At 40.8% G+C, this 26,606-nt stretch overlaps 2 protein-coding genes across 3 annotated transcripts; one reads left to right on the top strand and one right to left on the bottom strand.

Annotated features, from left to right (window-relative positions):
• Window positions 1–1,702: 1,702 nt before the first annotated feature.
• LOC147896920 (myosin-G heavy chain-like protein) lies at window positions 1,703–3,606 on the bottom strand. Its single transcript, XM_087381759.1, has 3 exons — window positions 3,051–3,606; window positions 2,300–2,350; window positions 1,703–2,119 (listed from the first exon to the last, which is right to left on the bottom strand). The coding sequence occupies exons 1-3, from the start codon at window positions 3,328–3,330 to the stop codon at window positions 1,845–1,847; spliced, it is 606 nt and encodes a 201-aa protein (XP_087237885.1). The 5' UTR covers window positions 3,331–3,606; the 3' UTR covers window positions 1,703–1,844.
• Window positions 3,607–20,850: 17,244 nt separating this feature from the next.
• LOC147896919 (uncharacterized) lies at window positions 20,851–22,522 on the top strand. Of its 2 annotated transcripts, none has more exons than XM_087381423.1 (4): window positions 20,851–21,103; window positions 21,424–21,692; window positions 21,779–21,842; window positions 21,931–22,522. In XM_087381423.1, exons 2-4 carry the CDS (start codon window positions 21,556–21,558, stop codon window positions 22,189–22,191), a joined length of 462 nt encoding a protein of 153 aa, XP_087237549.1. In that variant the 5' UTR covers window positions 20,851–21,103; window positions 21,424–21,555; the 3' UTR covers window positions 22,192–22,522. The 2 variants fall into 2 exon arrangements, with proteins under 2 accessions (XP_087237549.1, XP_087237551.1); XM_087381425.1 differs by lacking the exon at window positions 20,851–21,103 and adding an exon at window positions 21,112–21,231.
• Window positions 22,523–26,606: the final 4,084 nt, after the last annotated feature.

Below are 26,606 nucleotides of genomic sequence, written 5' to 3'. Positions count from 1 at the left end.
GATGGAGACTGAGGAGGGAAGTATTGAGAGATGAGTGAGCTCTACTGGTGTCTTTATGCCAAAGATAGTGGCTACATGGCTGTTGGAAGTTTACATGTGCAGCCAACAATAAAGGGTTAGTTAATTACATGTGGTATTAGGAGACATCTTTAGCAAAACTGAAAAAGAAGATGTTGAATGGGCGCTTTTTAGCTAAAAATATATCATCCTTTGTATGAAATCCCGCTTTTGGAGCTTATAGTTGCCCTAGAGGCTAGAGGAGCACAGATTGGATTTGGGAAAGTTCATTTGGGAGGTCCAAGGGCTGTTCTTGTAGGAGATTCTTGCGCAAGAGAGCCATGGGAGTTGCCTTATACATGCGGTTTTCATAGATAGTTGAGGAGTGCAACGACCATATCTTGAGCTAGGCATCAAATTTCAACATGCTATCAAAAATAAAGTTGTAGATGAGTTCAAGGGCTATGATTTTGGTTTTGATAGTGTGTCAATCCAACTTTTGTTTAAAAGGTTATCACTTCTGCAAGGGCTACCAGGTGTTTGAGAGATATTATGCAAGTTTTTAGCACTGGTTTCCAGGTGTTGTTGTGGGCTTGTGTGCACATATACAAGAAGAGAGTTGGTGCTGAGGTTGAATGGGCACTTTTTAGCTAAAAATAGATTGTCCTTTGTATGAAACCCCGCTTTTGTAGCTTATAGTTGCCCTAAGAGGGTAAATACATTAGCTGAGCGATTTATGTACATGCAAAAATTATGGGGGAGATCATGCTCAAAGACGAGGAAATTATCTCAAAAAAATCTAGACTTGCTCTTGCACCATTTTACTAGAAAAAGAGTGTAATTGTTCACTTGCTAACTACTACAAGAAAGGTCAAAAATTTGGAAGAGGATTCATATGATAAATCAAGTCCTAGAAAACCCGATCCATTAGTAGTTTTTAGGTGCCTTTTGCAAGCTTTTTAATTTAGTGGGAGAAGCAAAAGAAGCAATGCAAGCTTTGCAAATGAGTCACTGACAAACAAATTATGGTCTTCACCAATTAGTGTGACAAATCCAACACGTGGATGCAGTCTTCATCTTAGTGAAAATAAAGTGTAACAAAATTGAATTAGAATTGGAGAAGCAGCCATTTTGTATTGATAGGTCTTCATAGTTGAGCACTGACATATGGTAGGGGTAGGCCTCCATAGTTGAGCGAAGACATATTGAGAACAAGTTGGCAACATCTAAAAGGATTTCCAACTAAAAATCACTTACCATTCAAGCAAATAAGATACAATGCAAGGTCGAAAAAGCAAACCATTTAGAAGTAGTGTTGTATAAACAAGCTTCAAATGCCTCCACATTATTTGTATGTTCAAACAAGCTCAATTTAGAGGCCATATATGCCATTCCATGAAATCCTTGTTTTGCTATGTTTGCCAAATTGTGCACAGATCATTTTGAAAGATTAAGTGTGGTGTCTTGAATCATGGAGGAGAGAGCCAAGGAGGGTAAGTACATTTCACTTGGGTCTTCCACATACACGGTGCATGAAATTTCCTCTTGGGTCCCAAAACTCACTACAATTTCCATGTTAAGACCCATTGAATTCTACTTTACAACCACAGGGGCACCGAGAGAGAGAGGGGGGGGGTTAAAAGGAAAGAAAATAAGAATAGAAAAACTACTTCGAATCAGCTCATTTTTCAAGGATTCATGCCGTTCTTACTGAATATTGGTCTCTCTATACATTGAATTTCCACTGTAAATTTACAACATCATAGAACATACGATGTGGCACATTTCATTGGAGTAAACAGACAATGCATGTCCAGAACTCTTGGTGATTTTATCATACAAACATATCAAGGTAGTAAATCCACATAGCCAGTGGCAATAGCAACTCCTAAAATGACGACTGGTGGAAGGATGACGAAGAGAGCAATTGTTGCAAAAAAGGGGGCATCATTTCGCTTGCTAACCTGATCCAAATATTGTTGCCGTCTGATGTTCCGTTTCTGAGATACTGTAAGATCATCATACTCTAGCGGTACTTTCTTACCTAGAGGGACAGTTGCCTCAGAAGTGTCCACAGCTACTTTGCTTTCCAGCTGCTTTGCTATTGTTGTCTTTTCAGGATCTGTTGCAAACAAAACATGTATTTTGCTTCCAAAAAAGATGGCAGCTCTGAAGGAAAAGAACCTGCTGCTAATCATTTTAAGTTGCTTCAGTATCTTGAGGAAGGAAACAAGCACACAATTACTCCCGCAACATGACAACGTTGATGCTAAAAAATGCAGCGCAGGACGAGAAGAATAACCTGTTCCCCTCCCCGATGTCAGCTTCTCCAAAAGGTCCAGTTGTGATTGAGCTGTCACACATGAAAATACACAATTGTAATAAACAAGCTACTCAAGTCTTCCAGTAGTTACTTAAACAAGAGATAGACTGCCGGGCAGTTTCGAGGATATCGCCAGGCAACGTGACAACTGATGGAAATAAAAACATCACTACTGATGCATTCATCCACCCCCTGACTTTCCTGCTTCCAAAGTTACAGACCCATCTAGACCACTCGATCGTTCCATTGCATAGAACATGAGAAATGATTGCCAAATCAATCTTTAAGGGAGGGGCTCGAGTCCAAATTAGTGTTCTTAGGTTCTACAATCAATCAAAGTGACGGATTCAGAGTTCAGAACTAGATTGCGCATAGAAGAGCTCATCAATGTTATTGCTAAAATTCCAGAACCCCAGTAAGACATAAAATAGCTACAACAACGCACTGAAGCGCTTAGCCAACGACCGATCAATTGTGAACTGCAATTTTTAACACCAGATCATATGTATCTCCTGCTTCAAAGTTGCCAACAGCACAAGATGGCACCAAGCAGCAGGTGTGCACGGTCTCCACCATATATCGGTGCACTACACCATAATTCTCAGCACATTTGAATGCCAAGCAATGTCGTGCAAGCATACAGCAAAGCAGCTACTATTTGGATTGCTAAGAGGAATAGATTCTTGTTAAGTGCAATCCTCATTTCCCATAAATTCAGAACGAAATTTACCGCTGGGCTGTACTCTGGAGGCCTCAGATACTCCACTAGTCGAGGACTCGGCCTTGATGGGGCTTCCTTTGTCAGTTGTCGCTTCAGCTAGGACAGGCAAGGGCTTCCACAATTTGGTTTGGACAAATGCAGAAGAGGGGCGTGCCTGAACCTGTTTCGCCTTTCGAGCCCTTGGCAGTACAGAAAAAGGGTTATCACCGGAATTCGAGTTGAGGCTGGAGACTAACGGATCAAGCTGAGAAGAAGAGGCGGAGGAGCGACCTAAAACACTGCTAAACATGATGCCGTGAGAGGCAAACGGATCCAAATTCGAAGCTATGATTGAGGAAGGATGAGCAAGGCTGTCGCAATGAATCGAAGAAGGAAGCTGGCGAGAGAGAAGAGGGAGATGAAAAACTGAAGGTGATGGAAGAGATGATAGAATCTGGGATGAGAGAGAGCTACAAGGCAATGGCAATTGCAATATAATCAATGTGTGATGATGAGTATGAGAATATGCATGTGTCCCCACTCTCCAAACACACCCTTCTTCTGTGGCTCGGAAGCATCACCACACACTCTTTCCATATCACCTCCGAGGAAGAAGGGCCCAACAAAGAGACCCCTCCTCATGTTTGCACAAATCAACGCCATGGTTGTGACGTGTCAATGGCAGTAACTCAGTCACACTAGCCAACGTTTTGAGTCTCCAGTTCAACTTTTGGTTCTCTTCCTCTCAACTTTAGGCCCTCCTCCAGAGGAGAAGTGCCGCCGAGCTGGATGGCAATCGTGATCATGCCCTAATTAAGGCTCTATTCCTATGGTCTACCTGGCACACCTGATGGGAAAGATGGCTTCAATGGAGAACGCCCCAAAGACCAATAAAAATGCTCCAATAAGTGCTCCTTTTGTATATCATAAGGAGGGGCTTAAGATTTGTGAATTTTATTATGCTCTTGGGGCAAATGACTTGAAGTATACATTCATTTATGTTTTAATGTTTGGAAAGGGGCCCGTTGTTGGTCAGATGAAAGAAGACTGGGGTACATGATTGGAAAGGGGCCATGGCAATTTTACCTTTTCATTTTGTATGGATTTCAATAGATGACATGGTATCTTATGGATTCCCAGCCCTAGCGATTTGTTCCACAATGGTGTATACCTTAGACTAAGTATTGGCGAGGGATTTAGCCCCATGGTTTGAGCCATGGTTAGGTATAGAGATAGGATAGTGGAATCTTAGAAGTTATGTACCCATCCTGTGTGGAAGTGACCGTTAAGGAACATTGGAGGGGTGGCTGGCCATCAACCTCCACACATGTATATCTTGTATTATCATCTTCATCTATGAGAATCTACACCCCATTTTGGGAGCTTATACGATTCAAATTTTTCATCTATTTGATGTTGTCTATGTTTCCTTGCAACAATGTGAGTCACTCTTCAATGTCTCCCAGTTGGGCGGTTTTCCCCTCAACAAAGAGTGAACTACACCAATCCAATTGAGCCACTGCTTGAAGAACCTGATAAGTTCCCATAATCATCAGTCCATTTAGTTCTATCATCACTTTTCACACTCATATGTCCGACACCAACTCATTACATTTGCATTGGCTAGTTCATCACATTAAAAATTGTGACACTTAGAAGAATACGTAAAGTCACATTTTTTGTACTATTTTTAGCAGTGGTTCATGCACACATACATCATCCTTGTATAACCTCTTGGAGGTCTCTTGGATATTCTTGACACATTGTTGTCATTTCTTTAATATAGGCTTGAATTTGGCACACATTTTTCCACCATGACTTTGTTCCGCTAGCTGAGTCCAAAAGAGGCTTGGAAAGATCTATATACAATCAAGTTCGATGAGCCATAGAGAAGGAATGAGAGAAGGCAGTAGAACGAGTGCAAAAGATGAAAGAAACACCTTTGGGATTGAAGGAGAGGAAAAGAAGGTACTTACATAACATGGATGCATTGGCACCCACTGGTGGTGCTAGAAAGAGGAGAGTCCGGGCTACAAGGTTGGTTATAAAATGTTCCAATGAAATTACACTCTTTTGTGCTACACTGTTTGTGACTAAGTTTTTATTGTATTCTTCTTTAGGAACTTCATGGAAGATGTGATGGGAGCTAGTTTATTGAAGTCAAGCGATGTCATTGGGATACTAAAGGACCCAAGACACAAGCGCCTACATGTGCAAGTTGCTAAAGAGGTGATGAAGGACTTCAAGGATATTGTGGATGCAAAGGAGATGCTTGCAGCTTGTGATACTACCGGTGTAAGTTGTGAAGCTTACACATCTATTTTCAAAATTTTCAAGTCTGCTATTTTGCGAAAGTATAAGAAGTCTACAGTGCCCCTACCCACACCTTGGTCTGTGAGACATGCATGGCGAGAAACAAACCAATGTGCAAGAGAAATGCTTGGAGGGTACCATTGCATAAGGGGCACAATGACTTGTAAGAGTAAAAAGAAATCTGGCTTGCAAACCTTTGAGATGAATGCTTTCAACAATGTCTACTTAGATGTTGAGAAACTGCAACAAGCAATGGTGAAAATCTATGGCATGAGAGAAGATGGTAAGAAGAAATCCATTATAGCATTGCACTTTACTTAGTTCATTTCCTATATCATGTTTATCCTAACGATTTCTCTCTTTTGCTGTACAGATTGCAATGGAAAGCTCATATTTGTCAATCAAAGTGGATGAAGCTCAATTGGTGAAAGAACACAAGTTAGAGAGAGTCAGCATTTGCACTATGAATAAAGCCTTAGCCTTTGTTCAAGGAAACAAAGAAGTAGAGCAAGATTTCTCAGTGCATGTTGAATCTTCCTACAAAAGTGTCTGTGAATGGAGGGAAGGCAAGGAGATTCCTATCAAACCACAATCTCAACAAAGACAAACATACATTGTCTCAAAGTAGTTTGGGTTGGGAACACTGGAAAGCATTGTATGAATGCACAACCAATATGGCTTATCATCCTCAAGTAGCAACTTTGAGAGCTAAAGTATGGACAAAGGTAGATGCATTGATAAAATTGCTTTGCCAAGTTCAAATCAATGAGATGTATTATGAAAGGTTTAGGATGGCTGTGAAAGAGTTTATGCAATTAATTGTGAAAGCATGGGGGGAGTCACACATTACGCATTACACGGTAATCTTGGTACCATTGTAATATCTAGCACTTACTTTATAAACAGTTTTTGTTACTGAAATGATTCTCATCATGTTTGCAGCATATTCTCTATGCACACGGACAATGGTTTGTACAAAATTGGGGCCCTTTGTCAATTTGGAATACACAAGGCATGGAGAAGCCGCACTATAGAGCTAAGGCAATCTACTTTAAGAACTCAAGGCATGGTGGTGGTGTCACTTGCAACAATGCATTGCATGAGATGTTCGACTAGTTTTTTAGATGTTTACTAGGAAGGACTTTGAAGTCTGAAAAGGCAAAGGCATCAGAACTTGTAAAAGCAGTTCAAATTGTATCAAATAATAGAAGGCATAGTGCTTGGAAAGCATCCATAGGGAGTCGAGGAGTCACACGTTGGCTGTAAGCTAGAGTGAGAGAAGGGAGCAGATGGGTCCAACCACCAATAGAAGCTACGGTGTAATTGTATACAAATATAAAATAAATATATTGCTTATTTTGACCACAATTTGTGTACTCACTCTTTAATATCTTGTTTATTTTGACCATAATTTTTTTACTCACGCGATGTTGGGGAAAGTGGGGACATGGTGAAGGAGGGGGGAGAGAAGGGAGGGGCACAGGGTGGGGCAAGGGGAGGGGTGGAGTGGTAGTAAGGGTGGAGGGAGGGGGGGATGGGGGGTATGGGGGATGGGCGGGGCAAGCAAGGGGAGGGCAATGGGGGGGAGGGCAACAAGGGTGGGGGGGGTTAGGGTGGGGATAGGGGGCATGATGAAACCCTAAACGTAATTAAAAGGAATGTCAAAACATGATGGGCCTATATAAAACATTTAAAAAAACCCTAACTCTCATTATTCAATGGCAAGAGTGAAGAACACTGCTAGACCCACGGGATGCCACCTCCACCCCTCCTCCTCTAGCTCCACCTCCTCCATGGCATTTGTGCACACGAACCTATACGGGTTTGGTGGCGCCTCCCCTGACTCTCGTGAACCCTCCCCCAACTCTCATGAGGTCTCCCAAGACTCTCATGAGCCCTCCCCCAACTCTTGTGAGCCCTCCCCCAAGTCCCATGAGCCCACTCCCCAGTCTCGTGAGCCTTCTCCTCCTCCCAAGTCCTGTGAGCCTCGTGAGCCCACTCCCAAGCCCGAAGAGCATGAGCCTTCCCCTCTGCCTTCCCCTTCCCCTTAGCTTCAGCCTCCGCCTCAGCCTCTGCTTGACCCTCACCCTTCCCCTCAACCTTCCTCTCCCCATGAGAGCACTCCCCCAATCGAACAAAATGTATTCGATAACCTCCCGGACATAGAAAGGCTTCCTTAGGGCCAACAGATTGCTAGGAAGAGCACAATCTTCCCCTCCCAATGGTACAACCCATCGTAGAAATGATACCTGTGCCCATGAAGAGGGTAAAGAAAACACCGAGGAAGCCCCATCCCAAAGAAGGACAAAGCTCAAGACATCCGTGAGAGGAGGATTCGGAGGAGGATCAACGCAAACAATAGGAGCAAAAGAAATTCAAGGCAAACAGGAGGCCATGGGATCATGTTCGGGTATCTGTAAAGCCTCCACCAAGAGTCAGGAAGCCGTATAGAGCAAAGCCAGGAGTGCGGACCCTAAGGGAGATCAGTCAAATGCAAAAGACCACCGACAACCTGATTGTGTATGCTCCCTTCCAATGTGTGGTATGGGAGATAGCACAGGGATACAAGGACGATGTGCCATTTAGCACATAAGCTATGGGGGCGCTCCAGGAGGCTGCGGAGCAAGTGACCACCGCTCTGTTTGAGGATGCCAACTTGTGTGCCATCCACACAAAGTGCATCACGATCATGGACAAGGACATGGCTCTAGCGAAGCGGCTATGGAGTGACCCAAGTTTGAAGCCCTAGATTCTCTTGCAGCCCACTCTTAGGACTGTGCGCTTGAAGGCACTATCTTGTATCTAAGGCCCAAGGGCTGATCTTTTTAAATAAAATATATCCACATTCTCTACACTATCGCATTGTTGTGTATTCTCCATTTCTATGATTGCAGTAATAACTAATCATTTTAATGTAAGTTTTAAATTCTGTCAAATCCTAAAGGAATTTCATCGTTGCATAGAAGGAAAAAGTGTCTAGGACGTTGCCAGGACCCTAGAAAGCCCAAAACCCGCCACGGCACAAATTTGGGCATTTTGGACTTGTTAGAATGCCCAAATTTGCACCGTGGTGGGTTTTGGGCTTTCTAGGGTCCTTGCCAAAATGACCAAAGTCGTGCTCGAGCAGGTTTTGGGATTTTTAGGGTCTTGGCGACGTCCCATACACTTTTCCCTTCTGTGCAATGGTGAGAGTAGGAGGGAGTAGAGAAAGAGGGGGAAGAGAGAAAATGCTTGGGATTTGGTTCAAATGGAGTGATTTGTTAGGCTGGACCAAAATAGTGGGGGGCAGAGGCCCTAGAAAGAGGGAGCGGAGAAGTAAAATTCGCCAGAAGGGCCCTACCATCCCATTGAAGGAAGTTTTGGGCTCATGTGGGGGAGGTGCACCTAGTAGGAGGGTCAAACATGGGTTAAGAGGGGGGGGATGGTTTGGGTGGTCCCTACTGTAAGGGGAGCAACCAATAGGGGCTCTCTGCAGGCCTGCCCACCTTGCACCTCAACATACCATTGCCCCACACCTTCTAGCACTCTCGTTGGTACACCTCAAATCACTCTCTAATCCCTTGAAATCAGGAAACACTAATTGGAGGCCCTTTTGAGACCCCAATTCTCCCCTAATGCATCACTAATGCTTTCATCTTTAACATGGAGCATATCATGTTCTTGGGCTTAGTCCCTACCACTTGTATAGATCAATCAATACATAAGTCATCTAGATATTTTGGGATTGGCTCAGTTATGCCTCATTGCATCATTCCTAGACCTAGTGATCACCACCATTTCATATCAACAAATTATTCCTTAGCATGAGGGTATTTACTCATTAGCATAGTCATGCCCCAGTGTAGTGGACATTATCTAGATTACTCTATTGAGGCATTGCTGTCAATTCCTTTGGGTTGGTGACACCCTTGTTTGTTGTGATTATGTCTTCTTAGCTACATCACTCAACTTTACAATCAAATTCTCTGTCTATTTAGTTTCACAATCCATAGGGACTTATGACATGTTGACTGAGCCAACCCACAACCATACATGTAGTCATTCATGGAATCATCTTGATAGACCGATATTTGATCTAAGAGGACTTCATTTTTGGCATCCTTCATGCACCCCTTTGACCTATTTTCTAGGTTTTGTTCCCAAATACAAAGGATGACATAACAACTTTACATGATCATTTAAGAGGCTAAATAGTCACTATGCTCACACATGCACATAATCTTGTAATTATTTCACTCAAGGTTTTCCATTGTTCATTTCAAATGTGGGGAATGGAGTTTATTGGAACTTTGATTGTCAACCCATGAGAATCGATAACTCTTTCTAGCCCATCAACTCTTTCACCAAGTGGGCCTAAGGGATCACCACCATGTTGACTGAGCCAACCCACAACCATACATGTAGTCATTCATGGAATCATCTTGATAGACCGATATTTGATCTAAGAGGACTTCATTTTTGGCATCCTTCATGCACCCCTTTGACCTATTTTCTAGGTTTTGTTCCCAAATACAAAGGATGACATAACAACTTTACATGATCATTTAAGAGGCTAAATAGTCACTATGCTCACACATGCACATAATCTTGTAATTATTTCACTCAAGGTTTTCCATTGTTCATTTCAAATGTGGGGAATGGAGTTTATTGGAACTTTGATTGTCAACCCATGAGAATCGATAACTCTTTCTAGCCCATCAACTCTTTCACCAAGTGGGCCTAAGGGATCACCACCATCAGATTAACAAGATGACTGTGGTAGATTTCATTTTTTCAAAATATCTATGCATGGTCAAAATGCTCATTAGAGATTATTGCCAATTGAAGCACACACTTTGTGAATGAGATCATGAAGGAGCTATTGAGTCAAGTCTCTGCATAGTTCCAATGTATTAGTTTGTATTGATTGCAAGCCAAAATGGTCAAGATAAATTGACCAATTGTATACTCTATAATATTATTTAAAAAAAGGCCATAGGGACTAGAAAGACGAGGATCTATTAAGAGCCCCTACCTTGTGTACAACATGACTTATCAAGATAATACTTGAGCTTGTGTATGGCATTAAATCAATAATATTGAACAAGATGAGGATCTATTAACAGCCCCTAGTTTGTGTACAACATGACTTATCAAATTGATACTTGAGCTTGTGTATGGCATTAAATCAATAATATTGAACAAGATGACTGTGGTAGATTTCATTTTTTCAAAATATCTACACATGGTCAAAATGCCCATTAGAGATTATTACCAATTGAGGCACACACTTTGTGAATGAGATCATGAAGGAGCTATTGATTCAAGTCTCTGTATAGTGCCAATGTATTAGTTTGTATTGATTACAAGCCAAAATGGTCAAGATAAATTGACCAATTGTATACTCTATGATATTTAAAAAAAGGCCATAGGGACTAGAAAGATGAGGATCTATTAAGAGACCCTACTTTGTGTACAACATGACTTATCAAGATAATACTTGAGCTTGTGTATGGCATTAAATCAATAATATTGAAATTTAAAGGGGTAACCATTTGTTTGAGTTGAATTGTAGTTACATATGGAGCTCTTTGATTGAAATGGAGCTCTAGATACTATATCGAGATTGACTAAAGGAAAACAAAATGATCCCTAATCAACAAATGCAGAAAGGGTACACGAAGAGAAACGTAGATTTGGACTTAAGATGAAATAGCTAAAAGATGCCCTAAATACAATAAGTGTGATTTAGTTTTGCTCCAATATGCTTGGAGATACAATGATCTTGACAAGAAATATCTACATCAATGGCAATTTTGAGGTTTAGAAGAATTTAAATCTATAGATTCGCACAAGTTTGATGGGAAGAAGATGAAGAAACTCTACAATGCATAACATGACACCATTTTATGCTCAAGATGAAGACTTTTCTCTCCAAACTGATTAGTGTGCTTGAAGCCAAAGAGGGGAGGGAAGTTGTCAACCATTAAAACATCATTATCATGTGATATTTAATATTAATAATTGAGTGTGGGAGTGTGCACATAGACCTTAGATCACATTTAGTTAGTACTAAATGATCAACTGTAGCAAAAATGTAGCGTATGAATAAAGTTTATAAACCAAAACTAATGCCTTTTTAGAAGAGATATATACTATAATATGAGGTAGGGATAAATAAGTACAAGGTGGAATCCATTCACATGTGCCAACCCACCCGTATCGTCCACCTAGCATAGATATCTTAAAAAATGCATCATTATGTGTTATGGAAATTATATTTATGATATATCTTGCTTAGGACATTATTATTTTAGTCAAGTGTGACTATGGCAAAGTACTCCATAGGAGCACACCGGATGCGGTGGGGGTCCTAGTGGATACTTTGTGTGGTTAGTTGGGGACGCCTGATTAGCTTGTGTTTTGCCATGCTAGATGGTTGGTATTGTGGGTGATTACATGTTAATACTGATGTCGCTAGTGTTATTGGTGTTGTGCTTGATTATTATACTTTGAGCGCGGTTATGTTGGGATCGGTTGATTCGGTGATTTGTTCAATCGATTGTTAATAACTAATGTAATTGGCGGCTTGAGTACAGGTGATGGAACTCATAGTGAGGATTGGAGTTAGTGTGAGGGTACTAATCGAGGTGCCGCAGCGCATCATTTATAGCCATGGGCCAATTTTGTATTTCTTTATTATTGCAAGTTTGAGCAATATATTTTGGAGAGGACATAATTCAAATTTTGGCCCAATGATGGCTATCTAAAGCAAATCCTTCATTTTGGAAGAGAGGGATAATTTTGGCTCCTTGTGCTTTTATGAAATATCATAAATACTCTAGATGAGGAAGTGTGAGCAACTCATCTAGGGGGGGAGATTGTACCTTGTCTGCTATCACTTTCATGGTGTGATTTGTGTCCTTCTTCTCCACAATTGATTAAGTCATGAATTTGTGTCGAAAGATCTCCTTTTGGTTTCATTATGCATCATCCAAGTCAAAGGGAGATCCTAATCACCATTTTATCATCATTTGAGATGAAAAGATATAATTGGATGTGCCACATGTGATGGACCTCCAAATTCTATAAAGAGAGGTCACTCTCATGCATTTTCCATCAAGCATCCTTTTAAACCTACATTGGAAGGGTCCAATCTAGATGGGATGGACCTCTAAATTTGATGAAAGAGAGATCACTTTGATGCATTTACCATCAAACCTCATGTGTTTCCCATCAAAGATTCACATCAACAAGCCTCCTCAATAAATTACAATTCATTCCATGTGATAGCTCATTATCCACACAAGGTGACACATGGTAGTCCAATCAAAAGTATACATGGCACCATTGCCACATAAGCATCACAATTAGCAATGCAATCAATAATGCCACATCATGCATGCCACCTATTTTGGGTATGTTACCCTATGAGCGTATTATGGATTCATGGTGTTTGGACCTTGTTTTCTATCTAGCCCATGTGAGTGTTAAAACCTCCAACTTTGGTCTTGATTAGATGGTGATAGTGAGTTTTTTTGCCAACAACAATATGGAAATGTTTCTTAGCAAGTTTTGCGGAGATATCTTTATAGGAGGAGTTGGACATGATGTCAAGGATTTGTACTTGCTAATGTAACATTAAGTGCAAATGCAAAGTTGAGGATAAATGGAACTATGGCTTACAATGTAGATGGTTCCCCATCTCCTCAAATTTTCCAATCCTCCCACAGTTGGATGAGCCGTGTGGCAATAAGGGTGATTTCTCCTACTAACATGGAGATCCTAGTGTTCTTCTAAAATTTGAGACTTGATGATCCTAGTGTAAGAGTCTCCTACTAACACATAAATCCTAGTGTAAGAATCTCTTCTAAAATTTGAGACTTGATGATGGCACAGAAGCTTGCCAGCCTTGAGGAGGATCGTTAGTGTTTTAGACTACATGGTTAGATTCCTCATTTGTTCTCATTTCTCGTTGTGACACAAGTGATCCTATGCCAAATTCAATCCTTGATTAGCTAGCCCTCAGATGTGGCTAATGCTTGAGTGGCCTTTTGTAACTGTAACTACTTGTGAATTTTTTATTCTTTGGGTCAACCTTTTCCTTTTCCTGCGTGAAGATGAATGATGACGTCTTCCATTGGTGTATTTTGTCTCTAACATTTTTGCTACTCTTTCTTTCATTGTGCCAATTCCTAATGTAGCCTAGCTATTTGGTCCTTGTACTACATCCTTATCTTGGTATGCTTTGTGGATTCGATCATCATAAAGGTCATCCTCCAATCAATTTGCTTCATTTGATGCTTCTTCCTTTTCTCCTAGTGTTCCTGTATCAAGAGTCTTGGTTAAGATTGTTTCTACTACTACTTATCAAGATTGTCCAATCAAGTATTCCCCAACTATTGTCGAGGCCTTCCTTTATCAAAAAGATCTCCAAAATAGATTTATTCTTCATTGGGTGAGACGCATCTACATTATTGTAAGCCATAGTTCCATTTATCCTCAACTTTGCATTTGTATTTAATGTTACATTAGCAAGTATAGATTTATTCTTCATTGACGAAGTTTAATGACCTGGCGTTGAGATGTATTGATGCTAGGATGTCTACATTTACACTAGCATATTCCCTTATTATGTGTTTAAGGATTATAGGAAGTAGGTTCTTTTGTTTTAACTAGCTACAGCTAGGAGATGTTCACGCAAAAGGCCATTGTGTGATGGTCACACATCACTTTCTTAAAGCCATTCCTTGTACAATTGGCATTCAAAAAAATGGTTGTCTAGGCATCTATTTTTTATCAGCAACACTAATAGCTCTACCATACAAGTATGCGCAAACTAGACTAGGTTGAACTCTAATCTTCCTTAGTTGACATCAGTTGGAACATAGTGGGAGACTGATGAGAGATCCAACATGATGCCAAAGGCCTTGACCTTGGTGACTTGTAAGTAGATTAGGCATGATTGGATATGGGAGGATGCTTATCTAATTCAATTGTTGGTTCATATATAGGGATTAGTTGATGCCACCACTTCACCACTAATGGAAGACCAGGCATGACTAGGGGTCATAGATCCCTCAATCCATCATGTCAAGGACCATAAACTATAAGTCTCTTTTAGATATCAAGGTATAACAAGTTGTAGTTGAAAGTGTCATGTGTGGCATTTCAATGACAACTACCTATATATAGGTGAGTGGAGAGATATAAATGCATCTATGTATAGAGCAAAGATTGTGTAGAGAGGAATTGAGAGCTAGGAGCATTAGAGGCTCTACAATAGGTCTACAACATTCAGTGAAAGTTTGCTGTGCATAAAAAATGTTCATTGTTGCAAATTAAATTCATTGTGTAAAGAAATTTTGCAATCTCTTGTTCTTAATTACAAAAATATTTGGAGCAACTCAAGAGGTCTATGAATGAGGATCATAGAAGCCATGCCTTACATGGCCCTTTTTCCTTGCCATTTCCTCATCATTGAAGGAAACACCAAAATGGGCATAATTTCTCCAACATAGCTCAAAATCAATAGCTTCTTGAACCAAAATCACCATTCAAATCCCTCTAAAAGATGGAAGAAAAACTACAAGAATGGAGCCTCACATGCTCACAAACATATGAAATGAAGTGATGTTGGGAGGACAAAGACATCCACTTTATCCCTGCACATCCATTGTCCAGCCTTACCATCGAGACTCAAGCCAAAAGCATTGACCTTCTCTAGATCCCAGATATCACCAAAAGTCTCACAGATTTGTTCAAATCTCTCAACATGGGAAACTGGGTCTCCTTGTCCTACAAACTTGGTGATTAGCTTGGAGATTGTCATAGGCTTGCTTCTTGAGGGGTTGGTATTCTTAGAAACATCTATGGTGGATCGGTAGCCCCCCTTCCTAGCGCTTGCACTAAGATTCTCATAGCTTCGTTCGTAGGACCATTTGCCATACAAGAGGAGGTTGTGGAGTGGTGGGCCTTGTCTCATACATTGGTGGTTTGGATGAAGGGCTCCATGGATTTGATGGCACAAGGTTGGGATGGGAGGATCTAGGCCCACTAGGAGTTTTCATTATGACTTGGGCCTAATAGGTTAGGTCCTCTAGGGAGTGGTATATTCCCTGCAGGCATAGGCCTATAAGGGGAAGTTGTTGGGTAGGAAATATCTCCCTTGTTTTGTTTCCAAGGAGGAATACTGGGGGCTTCCGAGGTGGAGGGTCTTATTTGTGGGCCTTCGAGGTTACTCCTTTGCCCCCTTTGCTCTTTCTTTTGGGACCCCTGTGAGAATGTGGGTCCAAATCCATCCCCGCAAGACTGTCTATCATTAAAGAATTGGTACAATGGGGGTTGATTGCCCATAGGTATAGTGGGACTTGCTTCCTAGAGCATTGCTTCTAACACTGGTGGTTGGGCTGCCATATGAGGCTCTTCTGGAGCTCTAGTCTGCCAAGCAAATGGGTTTAGCAATTCTACTGGTTCTATTAATCCAAACTTTCTCATGATATTAGAAAAGGTTTCCCATATTCTAGTTGCTGCTATAGATGGGGTAAGAGAGTGGAGATCATCGGGGATGAAGTTCAGAGCCATTGAGGCTCTAACATTAGAGGGTTCACACATGTCTCCATCCTTGACTCATAGACTGTTCTGAGCTAGATAATTCACCTAGAACCGACTTTTGAGCTTGCTGACCCTGAGGATGCCAAGCTAGGTATGGAGGTCGACAAGATGGTATTTGAGGCAATGTCTTTAGACTCAAGGTGAACTTGTAGGACTCTTCTTGATCTCAAGATCATGTGTTCATTGGCATAGTTGAGGTCCCAATTCTAGGTTGAGTCCGCCTCGACATGGGGTCAAGGGATTTTTCCTAATTTTTGTGTTCCCAAAGCTATCCCTACGCACATGGGGATAGACCTAAGGCAACGACCAACGGGATAGAGCTAAAGCAATGAACAATGGGATATCAGGTCGGTGGGATAGAGTTAAAGCAACAATTGGCAGATAGAGCTAAAGCAATGACCGGCGGGCTAGCAGGTTTATGAGATAGAGTTAAAGCAACGAATGGTGGGATAGAGCTAAAGCAACAAGTCAACACCTATTTGAACAATGGGATAGAGCTAAAGCAATGATTGGCAAGATAGCAAGTCGGCAACATAGAGCTAAGGCAGTGGGTCAACGCTTGTTTGATCGGCGCGATAGAGCTAAAGTAACGATCGGTGGGATAGCAGGTTGACAGGATAGAGCTAAGGCATTGGGTCAATGCTTGTTTGACCGGTGGGATAGCTGACTGACAGTAATTAATTAGGGTGGCAAGTTAGGTACTGACATGTGTCAAGTTGTGGAGATATGGCTAAGCCGACGGGTCGTGGGGATAGTGACCTAAGGCAATGGGTCATGGGTATAGGAACTCGCAGTTTCACCTACTAGTTTTTGATGATTTTTGATGGATCTTGGAGCCAGTATTTCTGATGAGATGGTTTAGCTCCTAATAGACACACCTAATGTTTGGATTTTTCTTTGGGAACCCGAAATTCACCATATCACCAAAAATATTTGGGACTTTGAATGATGTGATCTTCTATATCACCTTTTAAAAACTTTGAATGATGTGGTCTTCTATATCACCTTCTAAACATGGTACATTATAGGATCTAGACCCATGGTCTAGTTCCTAATAGACACTAGTGTTCTTGAAAAGATCTTCTCAGAATGCCAAACCTGATATAAGGAGAATGGCACTAGTGCCATGCTCCTTAGTGTTGCAATGGGGAGAATGGCACCAGTGTCATTCCCTAGTACTTTCTATACTAATGCCAATTGGGATCCCTATGAGATGGTTGAAACATGAGAGAGATGCATGAAGGAGGATCTTGTCATTGTAGCTAGGTTTGGGAGGACGGAGAGGAGGCTTGATTGTAGAGGTGGCCTTCACAATTGCACCTCATCATTTATATGTTTCTCATCCGAGCCTAAACTCGATCCTTCATCTTGATCACTTGATTTTGTCAATTAGAACCAAGGAGCCCATCCTTCCAGCCATAGTGTTGGCCATTTCACTTCTCCTCAAAGTACAACGTGTGACAAATCGTGCACAGGTGTGGACTAAGTTTGCAGTGTGCATGTCGACTCTCACAAACTACTTGAATTTGGGAATCAAATGTTTTTGAAGAACACCAAGACAATCAATGCTTACTTGGTCTTCATAGGCAAAGATGGCTCTTCTTTAATCCAATATGTTTCGACAAAAAATTGAAGAAGGGATACATATCAGCATAAATAGCCTTAGTGATAAGGTATCCTTGCAACTGAGAGAAGGTATTTGGATTGAAGAAGATATCTCAATGTGCACTACTCAACACTAGTATCATCTTGGAGCTTTTTGTCCAAGCTGATAGTATCTCTCAGGGCTTTGGCCTCCACCCATTTAGTAGCATAGTTTGTAGTTGCTTTGGGCATATGCTCAAAAAAAGTTCCCTGCTATAGATAGTGTAGCATTTCTTCAAACTTGGGTTCTGTCAAATCTACAGCATACAAATGGGCATGTGGCAATTCGATAGTGACTCCTTTTGCATTAGTAATTGGGATAAGCAATTTGCTCTTCCATGAGATAGTTTATGAATGATTTTAAAATTAAACTCCTGCAACAATAGCATCCAATGTACCAATCGTTCTTGGATCAATTTAAATAAATAAAATCTTGATAATCAACCAAATGTTAATGGATTTCCAAGCAAATAATGGAAAAAAATGTGCACACGAAAAACTATTCCAAGGACTTTTTGCTTAGTTGTGCTATAGCTGCACTCAGGAGGTGTTAATAACTGCTTATGTAATACACTAGATAGTCCAATCTCCCATCTATGTGCTAAAATGGTATCAATAGCATATCCAGAGGCATCCACATGAACATGAAAGATGATATCCCATCTCGCCTACCATAGTATTGGTGTTTTAGACGGAGAAGGCAAGTGCAATGCAAAAGCATACCTTGAACTGCTTGACTAGGGCGCCAAAGATGTGTGGTCTCAGTGGTGACTCATGTGTCATGGGGATCTTGAAAGAATGCTGATGGAGCCTCTACTCCAAGCTACTCCTTGTGAGAGCAATGCAAAGCACGAGTCACTCAAGCGGCTCTCAGACTGTTGCAAGGTGTTTCCATGAGAGAAAGAGGGAAAGGGGAGATGGGAGGGGAGGAGAATGAATGGGGATGGAGTGGCAAACACAAAACTACAAAGGAAACATGAGAACACCCAAAAACAAACTTGGAAGAGAAGAGGGAGCTTGTATTCCAAACTTGTGCATCCAACAATGTAGACCAAAGTCAACCACTTGGCCTTTTATACGTTGTCACCTTTTGGAAGGGAGGGCCAACCCTAATCTCTTTATACCACTCTCCCTTCTCATTTTTTTGCCATCGTCTTGGGCCCATCTAGCTCCAAGGCATAATCCTAGCTCTATGAACTTGCCACTATCCATCAAATGACAACACTAACCAACGGTGGCATATTGTTAACCAATCGGTCAACATAGTGATTCTCAAGAATTAATAGTTTTGAAAAATAATAAAGCAAAATCCAAAATAAACTAGGATAATTACAAAATGGAAAGGATTGATAAGTTTCAAACACGGAGGCGGCAAGAAGCAAAAAACAAAACTTGTGGTGAAAGGTGGAGGAAGGAGAAACAAAATTTGGGGAAGAAGGAGAGAGTGCTTGGAGTTTGTAACGACCTAGAGTGAGGCATGGATCATGAAGAGCTATAAATATTCAAAGCATTTGCACAACATGTAAAACATTTTAAACTTCAATTACTGACTATATCACTGTATGTCTAGATTAACCTATCTTTATTTATTTAAAGTTTCTTTATCATCCATGCCATTTGTTCTTAGTAGTTAAAAGAATATATAAACATAAATACATAACTTTTATTATGAATTATGTAGCTAGCATCTATATTAGAATGTTGCATAGATACTAATTGGAAAGGGTAGAGTGAATTATATGAGAATATCATGTTATTGGTCTAGTTAAAGTGGGAAGTTCATTGACGTATTCTATTCCTTGTACAACATTCACTCTAAAGGATATCTAAAACATGTGGTAGGAAATATAATTGTAAGGTGTTGAATATTTGATGGTGGTGTGTTTGTTGTTTGTATATCAAGTGTAATTGTGTTGGATTAATTGAGCTGGTGATATTCTTTCAAACGATTGTAACTAACATGATTGGTGGCTTGACTATAGGTGATGGGTTGGAAAACGAGGCATGCAGACGATGAAGATAACCATTGAGGAATCACTCACGTGGTTGAGATCGGGTATGGGCCAATGTTGTAAAGAATGCATGTTATTATATAGGCTAGTGTGTTTCATAACATTGAATTATAGCTAGTGGATCTATGTTTGAGAATCCCTGATTGGGGGATATCTTTAAGTGTACTATTATTGGCTCTTTTGCTTTTCACTAAAACATTATAAACACTCTATATGGTGAGTTGGAGCCAGCATCTCGAAGAAGGGGGCAGGGGGTTTTGGGGGGGGGGGGGGGGGGTTTCCTTCCCCATAATCTTGAGTTTCAACTTCTCTTCTACTCATTTTCCTTGTACTTGTCTTGGATTTAACTTCCTTGTATATGTTTATGTGAATTTCCATTTCCATTTCATATGTCTTAATGGATGATTTAGACTTGTTAGGAGCGTCCCCATGTTATAGTAGAATCGTGTAGCTTGTGCAAGTTTGAACAATTCTTGGAGGTCTATTTCATAGCATTGTGTCTTCAATGACCTTTGGGTGCACGAGGTTGCTATAAATTTGGGTGTGTTGTCACCCCATTGAAAATGCTCCTCAATGTGCAAAAGTTGTATGATGTGCAGTGTTCCCAATGTGCAAATACAGCCACTGCTGCAATGTAATTGCGTCGTACAATCTTCTTCTAACATGTTAGAAAGCTTTCTAATCTAATTGATAGTGTTGTGTAAACTTCTTGTAAAATGCTAGAAGCTTTCGAAGGGTGTCAAACTAACTTGTGAGAAAGCACTTTGCTTGACATAAGATCGGCACTGGGGATCGACAATTCATTGGTCCATCGATTCATGGAAGAACCTGTAGGCCCTCCCTGCCAAAATTGGGCTCCTGCCCCACTGGAGGAGAAAGCCTTCCATTCTAGGGGGTGGCGCCCAACACATGCTGTTCTTCACCAAGATTAGGCGTGCATTTGTGGACGCAGCCAGTGAGCAACCTATCGCTGAAGACGACCGAGTGTGAGAGGAGCTCTTCGGCTTGCCATGGGGAATCGACCCAAGCAATGATTTGCATATTCGGATGCATGGATGGGGACCGGTTCTTAGGGAGGGGAAGAAACCCAAGTTGGTAAAGATGGAGGAAGGTTTTTTTTTTTTTTTTTGGGAGAGTTGTACTAAAATTGAAAGTGCCAATAGCATCGGCGGCAGGGGCCGGGATATGGGGCGATCCAAGATAGAAGTGTGAGGTGAGGTTTGGGCTTGAAGTGAGACCAACAATCTGTTATTAATTGTGATGCAAGGGTAACTTGTAAGGTTTGAGGAAGGTTTGAACTTTGACTAGATGATGATGATGAATTCTGGGGTCAACAAGAGGCCTCAATCTGCCGCATATCTGTACAAGATCCCTTCCCCTCCTGCACTACTTCTCTTCTCTTCTCTTCCCTTGCTAGTTTGCTTTATCTATCTTGTCTCCTCCCCTTGTTATGCAGCGACAGCTTCCTTTGTTCGCTTTCTTTTCTCCCTTCCATCGCCTTCTTGTGCTCTTTCGACCTAGGTATACCTCCCGTTTCGTATCATGGCTGCTGTTGTGAACGAAGAACAGGAAGAGGGAGGGATTTGGCGGCTCTCTGGGGCGGTTTTTTGGGGGGCATGGGGTGTCTGGAGCTCGTCTTCTAGAGAAAGGCGAGTGCGAAATGGGTACAAAGAAAGTGGGACTATGGGGGCTTTTGGAAGCGAGCTGTTGTGTACCTCTGTGAGAAATTTGGTTTCTCAAGAGAGGCGTGTGTGAGAGGGAGGGAGTTCTGGGAGCGAGCTGGGAGAGAGAGAGAGAGAGAATTTTCCGACCTTATCGTTTTGTTTCTGTTTCTGTTACAGTGCTTCCCTGCCGAACAAGAGAAACAACTCTCAGAGAGCTGTTGCCGGCCTTGCAAGCTCGATTCTTGGTTCAGAAACCTTGGATTTGGGCAGCATCTCGCTGCCCTCAGTCCTAAAGAAGCTCCAGCTGAAATGAGTGACTACGGAAGGCTCAGGCCTGCGCTTCAAGGAGAAGTTTGTCAAGAAGTCATTTGTCCTAATCCCCGAAGGGTGACAGGCGTGACTCTTTCTATACCTGAAGTTCTCAGGCCTGTCCGGCTGCGACGGAGGTAACCGTCCCAGCTTTGTGGAATCTGCCACTTCCAATCTACAATTTTTTGATTTTGAGTCTCATCCAACGTTGTCTGGGGTGCAGCATGTCTCCTGCAGGTGTGGAAGGTGAAGCTGGGAATGAGATCTTGGAGATTTTCCTCAGGAAGGTAGGCTTAACTCTGCCCCTGTGTAGATGCTGGTTGCTCTTTCAGCATCTTGCCATTTGCTTAACTGATTTGCGTTCACTGCTTGCAGAATTCATTTGGTGACTCTCCAAGTTTTGGATGTTCTCCCCCTTACTTCTCTGGCTCTCCTCCAAGCAGGGCCTGCAATCCACTTGTGCAAGATAAAGAGTTCTGTCATCAAAAGCGGCCACCTTCGCCGTCAGTTGTGAGTCAGTCTAAATCTACCAAGTTTCCATCGATTCGGGCAAGTCCTTCTGTAAGAGTAGAAGGATTTGAGTGTTCTGGGCGCACAGGCAGAGATGCGCGGTGTCGAGTTCCTGCCTTTGCCTAAGAAGCAGAGCTGATGACTTAAGCGAAGTAGTCTTGGGGTAAAATTGTGCAGTTTTTGGCGTCTTTGCTGTTGTACATGCTTGTATGTAGAGTGAACCTTCATCGGCTTAAAGATTAGCACTTAACAGTTTTCAGTTGTCCTTGTATTGAGACATATTTGGGCTCGATTCACTACCAACTCGAGTGTATCGTATCTCATCCCAGGCCAGCTTTTTGGTTTGAACCAAGAGCTTGGCAAGTTCAGAGGGCTTTTCCCCTTAATCTTGTGGTGAATCTGAATGACCGGCCATCCTGTACAGATGTACACCTTGTATTTAATCTAATTTGCAAGAGATTCAATTTCTTTCCTGCAGCTTTGTAGGCTGCAGTTTTGTGTAGCGTAAATTTAAGACTTGTTTGGGGCAGCTTTTTCAAGGCTAAGGCAGCTTCTTCAAGGCTTATCTTTAGGAAGCTCCTTGCATAAGTCGTTGTATCTTGAATTCTAACACATGTTTAGTAACCTTTAATTAGATATATAGTTGGAGAGTGCTGCAGTGCCCCCCTCTGGTGTATCGATTGAATTTGACAGCAGGGAGTTCTTGTGTGCTGCACATCATATAGCGCTTGTCGCCATTTTTGATAAGTTGTGTGTGGTTTGAGTATCCCCTTGAGCTATGAATTAGCTAGTAATTTGTGCATTTCGACTTGATCACGGTAGGGGTAAAGTTAATGAAGGCCAAAAGTCGCGATTAGTTTTAATTGAATAAACTTATCATGATAGCAATTGCTAGGGGAAAAGTTAACGAAAGCCATAAGTCAACAATTATTTTTAATTGAAACATAATCTAGCATTGGCCAAATAAGTCTATAAAATTGTTTAAAGAGGTTGTGCAGGTTGGTTTTGTAAAAGTGACATTTTTGAGAATATTTTAAATTTCCCATTCACTCTAGTTTACTCATGTTGAAGGGTTATGGGAAGTAATGCATGGTAGTGTGGACACGATTGTGTTTCATTGCAATGCAACCCAAGGAAAAATGGACATTTGTCTAACATGAGTAGATGTTATGCCAATTGAAATAGACTTGCTAAGGGATAATTCATCCAAATGGCAAACATGTGATATACCATATAAAGAGTAGTGGTCCTATTTTCTCTTATTAGATTCATTGCATTAGCCCCCAACCACCTATTGTTTCGTCTTGTGCACAAACTTCCAAACCGATATGTAAGTTAATCTCTCAATCTTTGCAAAGTTCGTGTAGTGCCAATATAATCAAAGGCCAGTGCCAATATAATCAAAGGCCATCACATCTAAGTCTTGTCTTGTCCTAATTTGGCTCCATCGATGGCATGAGTCTCCTCGAAATGTTTGGTGAATGATTAAGCGAGATGTTAGATGGGTTCCCCCTAAAAGATGACAAAGACCTGCACCAATTGAGTACTCAACTAAGATAGTTGATTGATCTCCAACATAATGATTACTGAAGCTACTTAGGATGTGGCATTTAGGAGTACTAGTTAAGGCAAAATTAGTTGAAAGTAGTAGAATATGTTTCTTGACTCTGCAAGTTTTTAGACCTTAAAATTTCACAACTAATACAATAAAAAAGTTGTCTCCTTGAAGGGTATGTTCTTTTAGAAAGAGCTCCTTCATGTGAAGAGAGCTCTCACTTAGAAAATAAAATCTCACATTCTAATTTTAGAAACAAACATGCGCACATAGTAGTCAAAAAGGTATTTAGAAGAAAGAGAGGAATATTCCACTCATGTGCTACTCGTTTACACTAAGTCAATTTAGTTATGAGACAAATATTGCAAAGAAGTGTACATGATGGGAATGCTATGTGTTGTGGGAGTTGAAGGCAAAGCCATTGATGCTACATCTTGAACCTTCCTCCAATATAACCTCTCTTTCATGAGAACCTTACTCCCCAAAGGATTTCTTATTATAGACCAACCAAATGGATAGTAAAGTGTGTACCTAAATGCCTTACCAAACCAAACCTAGAGATGAAGGGAAACCGTGAATATCTCCTAGTAGAGAATGTTGAAATCAACCTACTAACCTTATGGCTTATTGCACCCCCTACCAAAACATTCCTAACTATAGGGCACGACTAGAAAGTATGAACCATTGTCTCTAGATGTCCTTATGAGGAGTAGAGTGCGGGCCAATCCTAAGGAACCCTTGATAACCTATCTTCAAGTGGGAGGAACTAGAACAATGCTTTTCAAAGAAAAAACTTAAGCTTTGGAGGGCTGGTGGTTTTTTTATTCTAGCCACCCTTGCTTCCAACATCCTCCAACACTTTGCAGGTGCCAAACCTTTGAAAAGAGGTGAAGAGTAAATCTAACTTGCTTTTATCATGCATGTAGGGTGAAAGCCCTAGTTTTATAGGATGGATATCATCCTTCCACCAAGCCTTACCAAAGAAACGGTGCCAAAAGACTAGTCCGGTTACACTTTGTATTCAGCCTAAGAGGGAAATTTTGAATTGATCCTTATGAAAATGAGGTTTCTTTAGCTACTACTAGAAGCAGCCCTTTTGGGTTGTGTTGTGATCATTTTGCCTTTGCCTACCTCTTTTCGGAAGCTGTATTCCTCTCTTTTTCCATTGTTGTACTCCTCTTTTTGGTTATGTGATATACTACCTTTTTTCAACCAAAAAAAGTGGAAAGTTTGAGACTATTATTGTTGATGGTGCAGCTACAAATTCTTTCATTACTATTGCTAATGTTTGTGCAACTACTAGCCATGTTGCTCTTACACGATTGTAGTGGTTACCTACTTTTGTGACTATACCTAGTTGTGGTTTGGAGCCATATGTTGGATCTTAACAAGAAGGAAGACGTGGTTTGGGAAAAAAAACTTAGAGGTGGGCAGCATTGTAGTTCTTAGGTAGCCTTGATATAGTCCACATTCACAATCTTGACACAAGAAAGGGTAAATTTCTTTGATGCATAAGACCATGCGTGATCCCTTTCTTCATCCTACATGCCTTCCCTTGAGGGTTTTCCATAAGTACATTGGAGTCAAATTGATGGCAACTATTCCCTCAATAGTGCTTGATGAACTTACTCATGCACTTGGAAACTTTAGCTAATGTTAGAGCAAAATAATGGTTAAACAAATTGGTAATTTGAATGGAATAAATATCCTTGATTTATGGAAAAACTAATAAGGCCTTTTGAATAATTATCAATGAATAGTCAAAGATAGCTAAAGACTCTTCTAATATAATATGTCAATAGTATTATGAGATATCACATGTTTACTATGATAAAAGGCTTCTACTAGCTAGGATTTGCACATATGAGATGTGCATTGGTGGGGAATAAAAAGAAAGAATAGGTTCTTCAACAAATTAGAGATGATTAGAGCTCAATTAGTTTTTTCAATGAATGCTTTGGTGCTATGGGTGTCTTGTGACTTCTTCCTATGCAATCTTGATGCACATGGCATTGACCTATTTGAGTTTGATGATCTATATGAAAACATGAATGAGTCAGTCACAAACTTCTTGAAATTGCTAAGTGTTGAAATTTTGTGAGTTGCTTACATAGATACAAAGACTCATCAATAGAGATTTAGAGACTACACAAGTGAAGTAAGAGAGTCAATCCCAATAGCTAGTTTGGTTGTGGTTACTCCTTAGTGCTTTTGGTTGTGCTCACTTCTTAGTTCTTTTGGAAGTAGTGACTGTAGCTTTGTATTTGGATTCAAAGTGTGAAGCAATCTCCTTCCATTGCTAGATTCACCGCCGATGAGCATGTGATGGTGCTCTACACTAAGTTGCTACCATTACGTCCAATGTTGCTACTAGTATTGCTATAAATGCAAGCACAATAATTGTTCAATCCATGTTAATATCCTTCCTTCTTTCTATCAAATTGATTGCACTTTCTTGCACATGTCTTGTTAAAAAGGTGAAATATGCTCATATTGTCCACACCATCGAAGCACCATCGCAAGGGTCATATTAGTGGCCATTAAAAAAGGATATACAAAAAGCTCACAAATGGTCATATAATTAGACAAATCAATATCATGTTGAAAGACAATCATTGCACAAGTGTCAAAGATACATATATAACTCATAGTAAGGGGTCATAATTATGGCCACAAAAAGGGATCTACATGAAAGAGTTCACAAATAGTCACATTTAAGTGCAAATTGCACTTAAATGTGACTTAAGAAATATGTGTCCAAATGAGTCTTTGTTTATTGTTTGGAGTTATGACTATCTCACATGATATGATTGAAGTAAGTTTGGTGTACTTGAATGAAGAACAACTTTCCTAGAATGCCTTGGCCCTTACAGGCTAGCTCTAGGTTTGACTGGCATTTCACCTCTACCACAACTCATCCATTGATTTTTCATTGAAAGTCTCAAGGAAAGATTTTCTACTTTCAAAAAGTACAACAAATTTATAG

This window comes from Dipteris shenzhenensis, chromosome 11 (genome assembly GCF_047967505.1).
Source record: "Dipteris shenzhenensis isolate YYH24624 ecotype China chromosome 11, Dip_SZ_1.0, whole genome shotgun sequence".
NCBI classification, from domain to species: domain Eukaryota; kingdom Viridiplantae; phylum Streptophyta; class Polypodiopsida; order Gleicheniales; family Dipteridaceae; genus Dipteris; species Dipteris shenzhenensis.
Note: the sequence above shows the minus strand (reverse complement) of the source record. Positions and strands in the feature narration are given on the sequence as shown.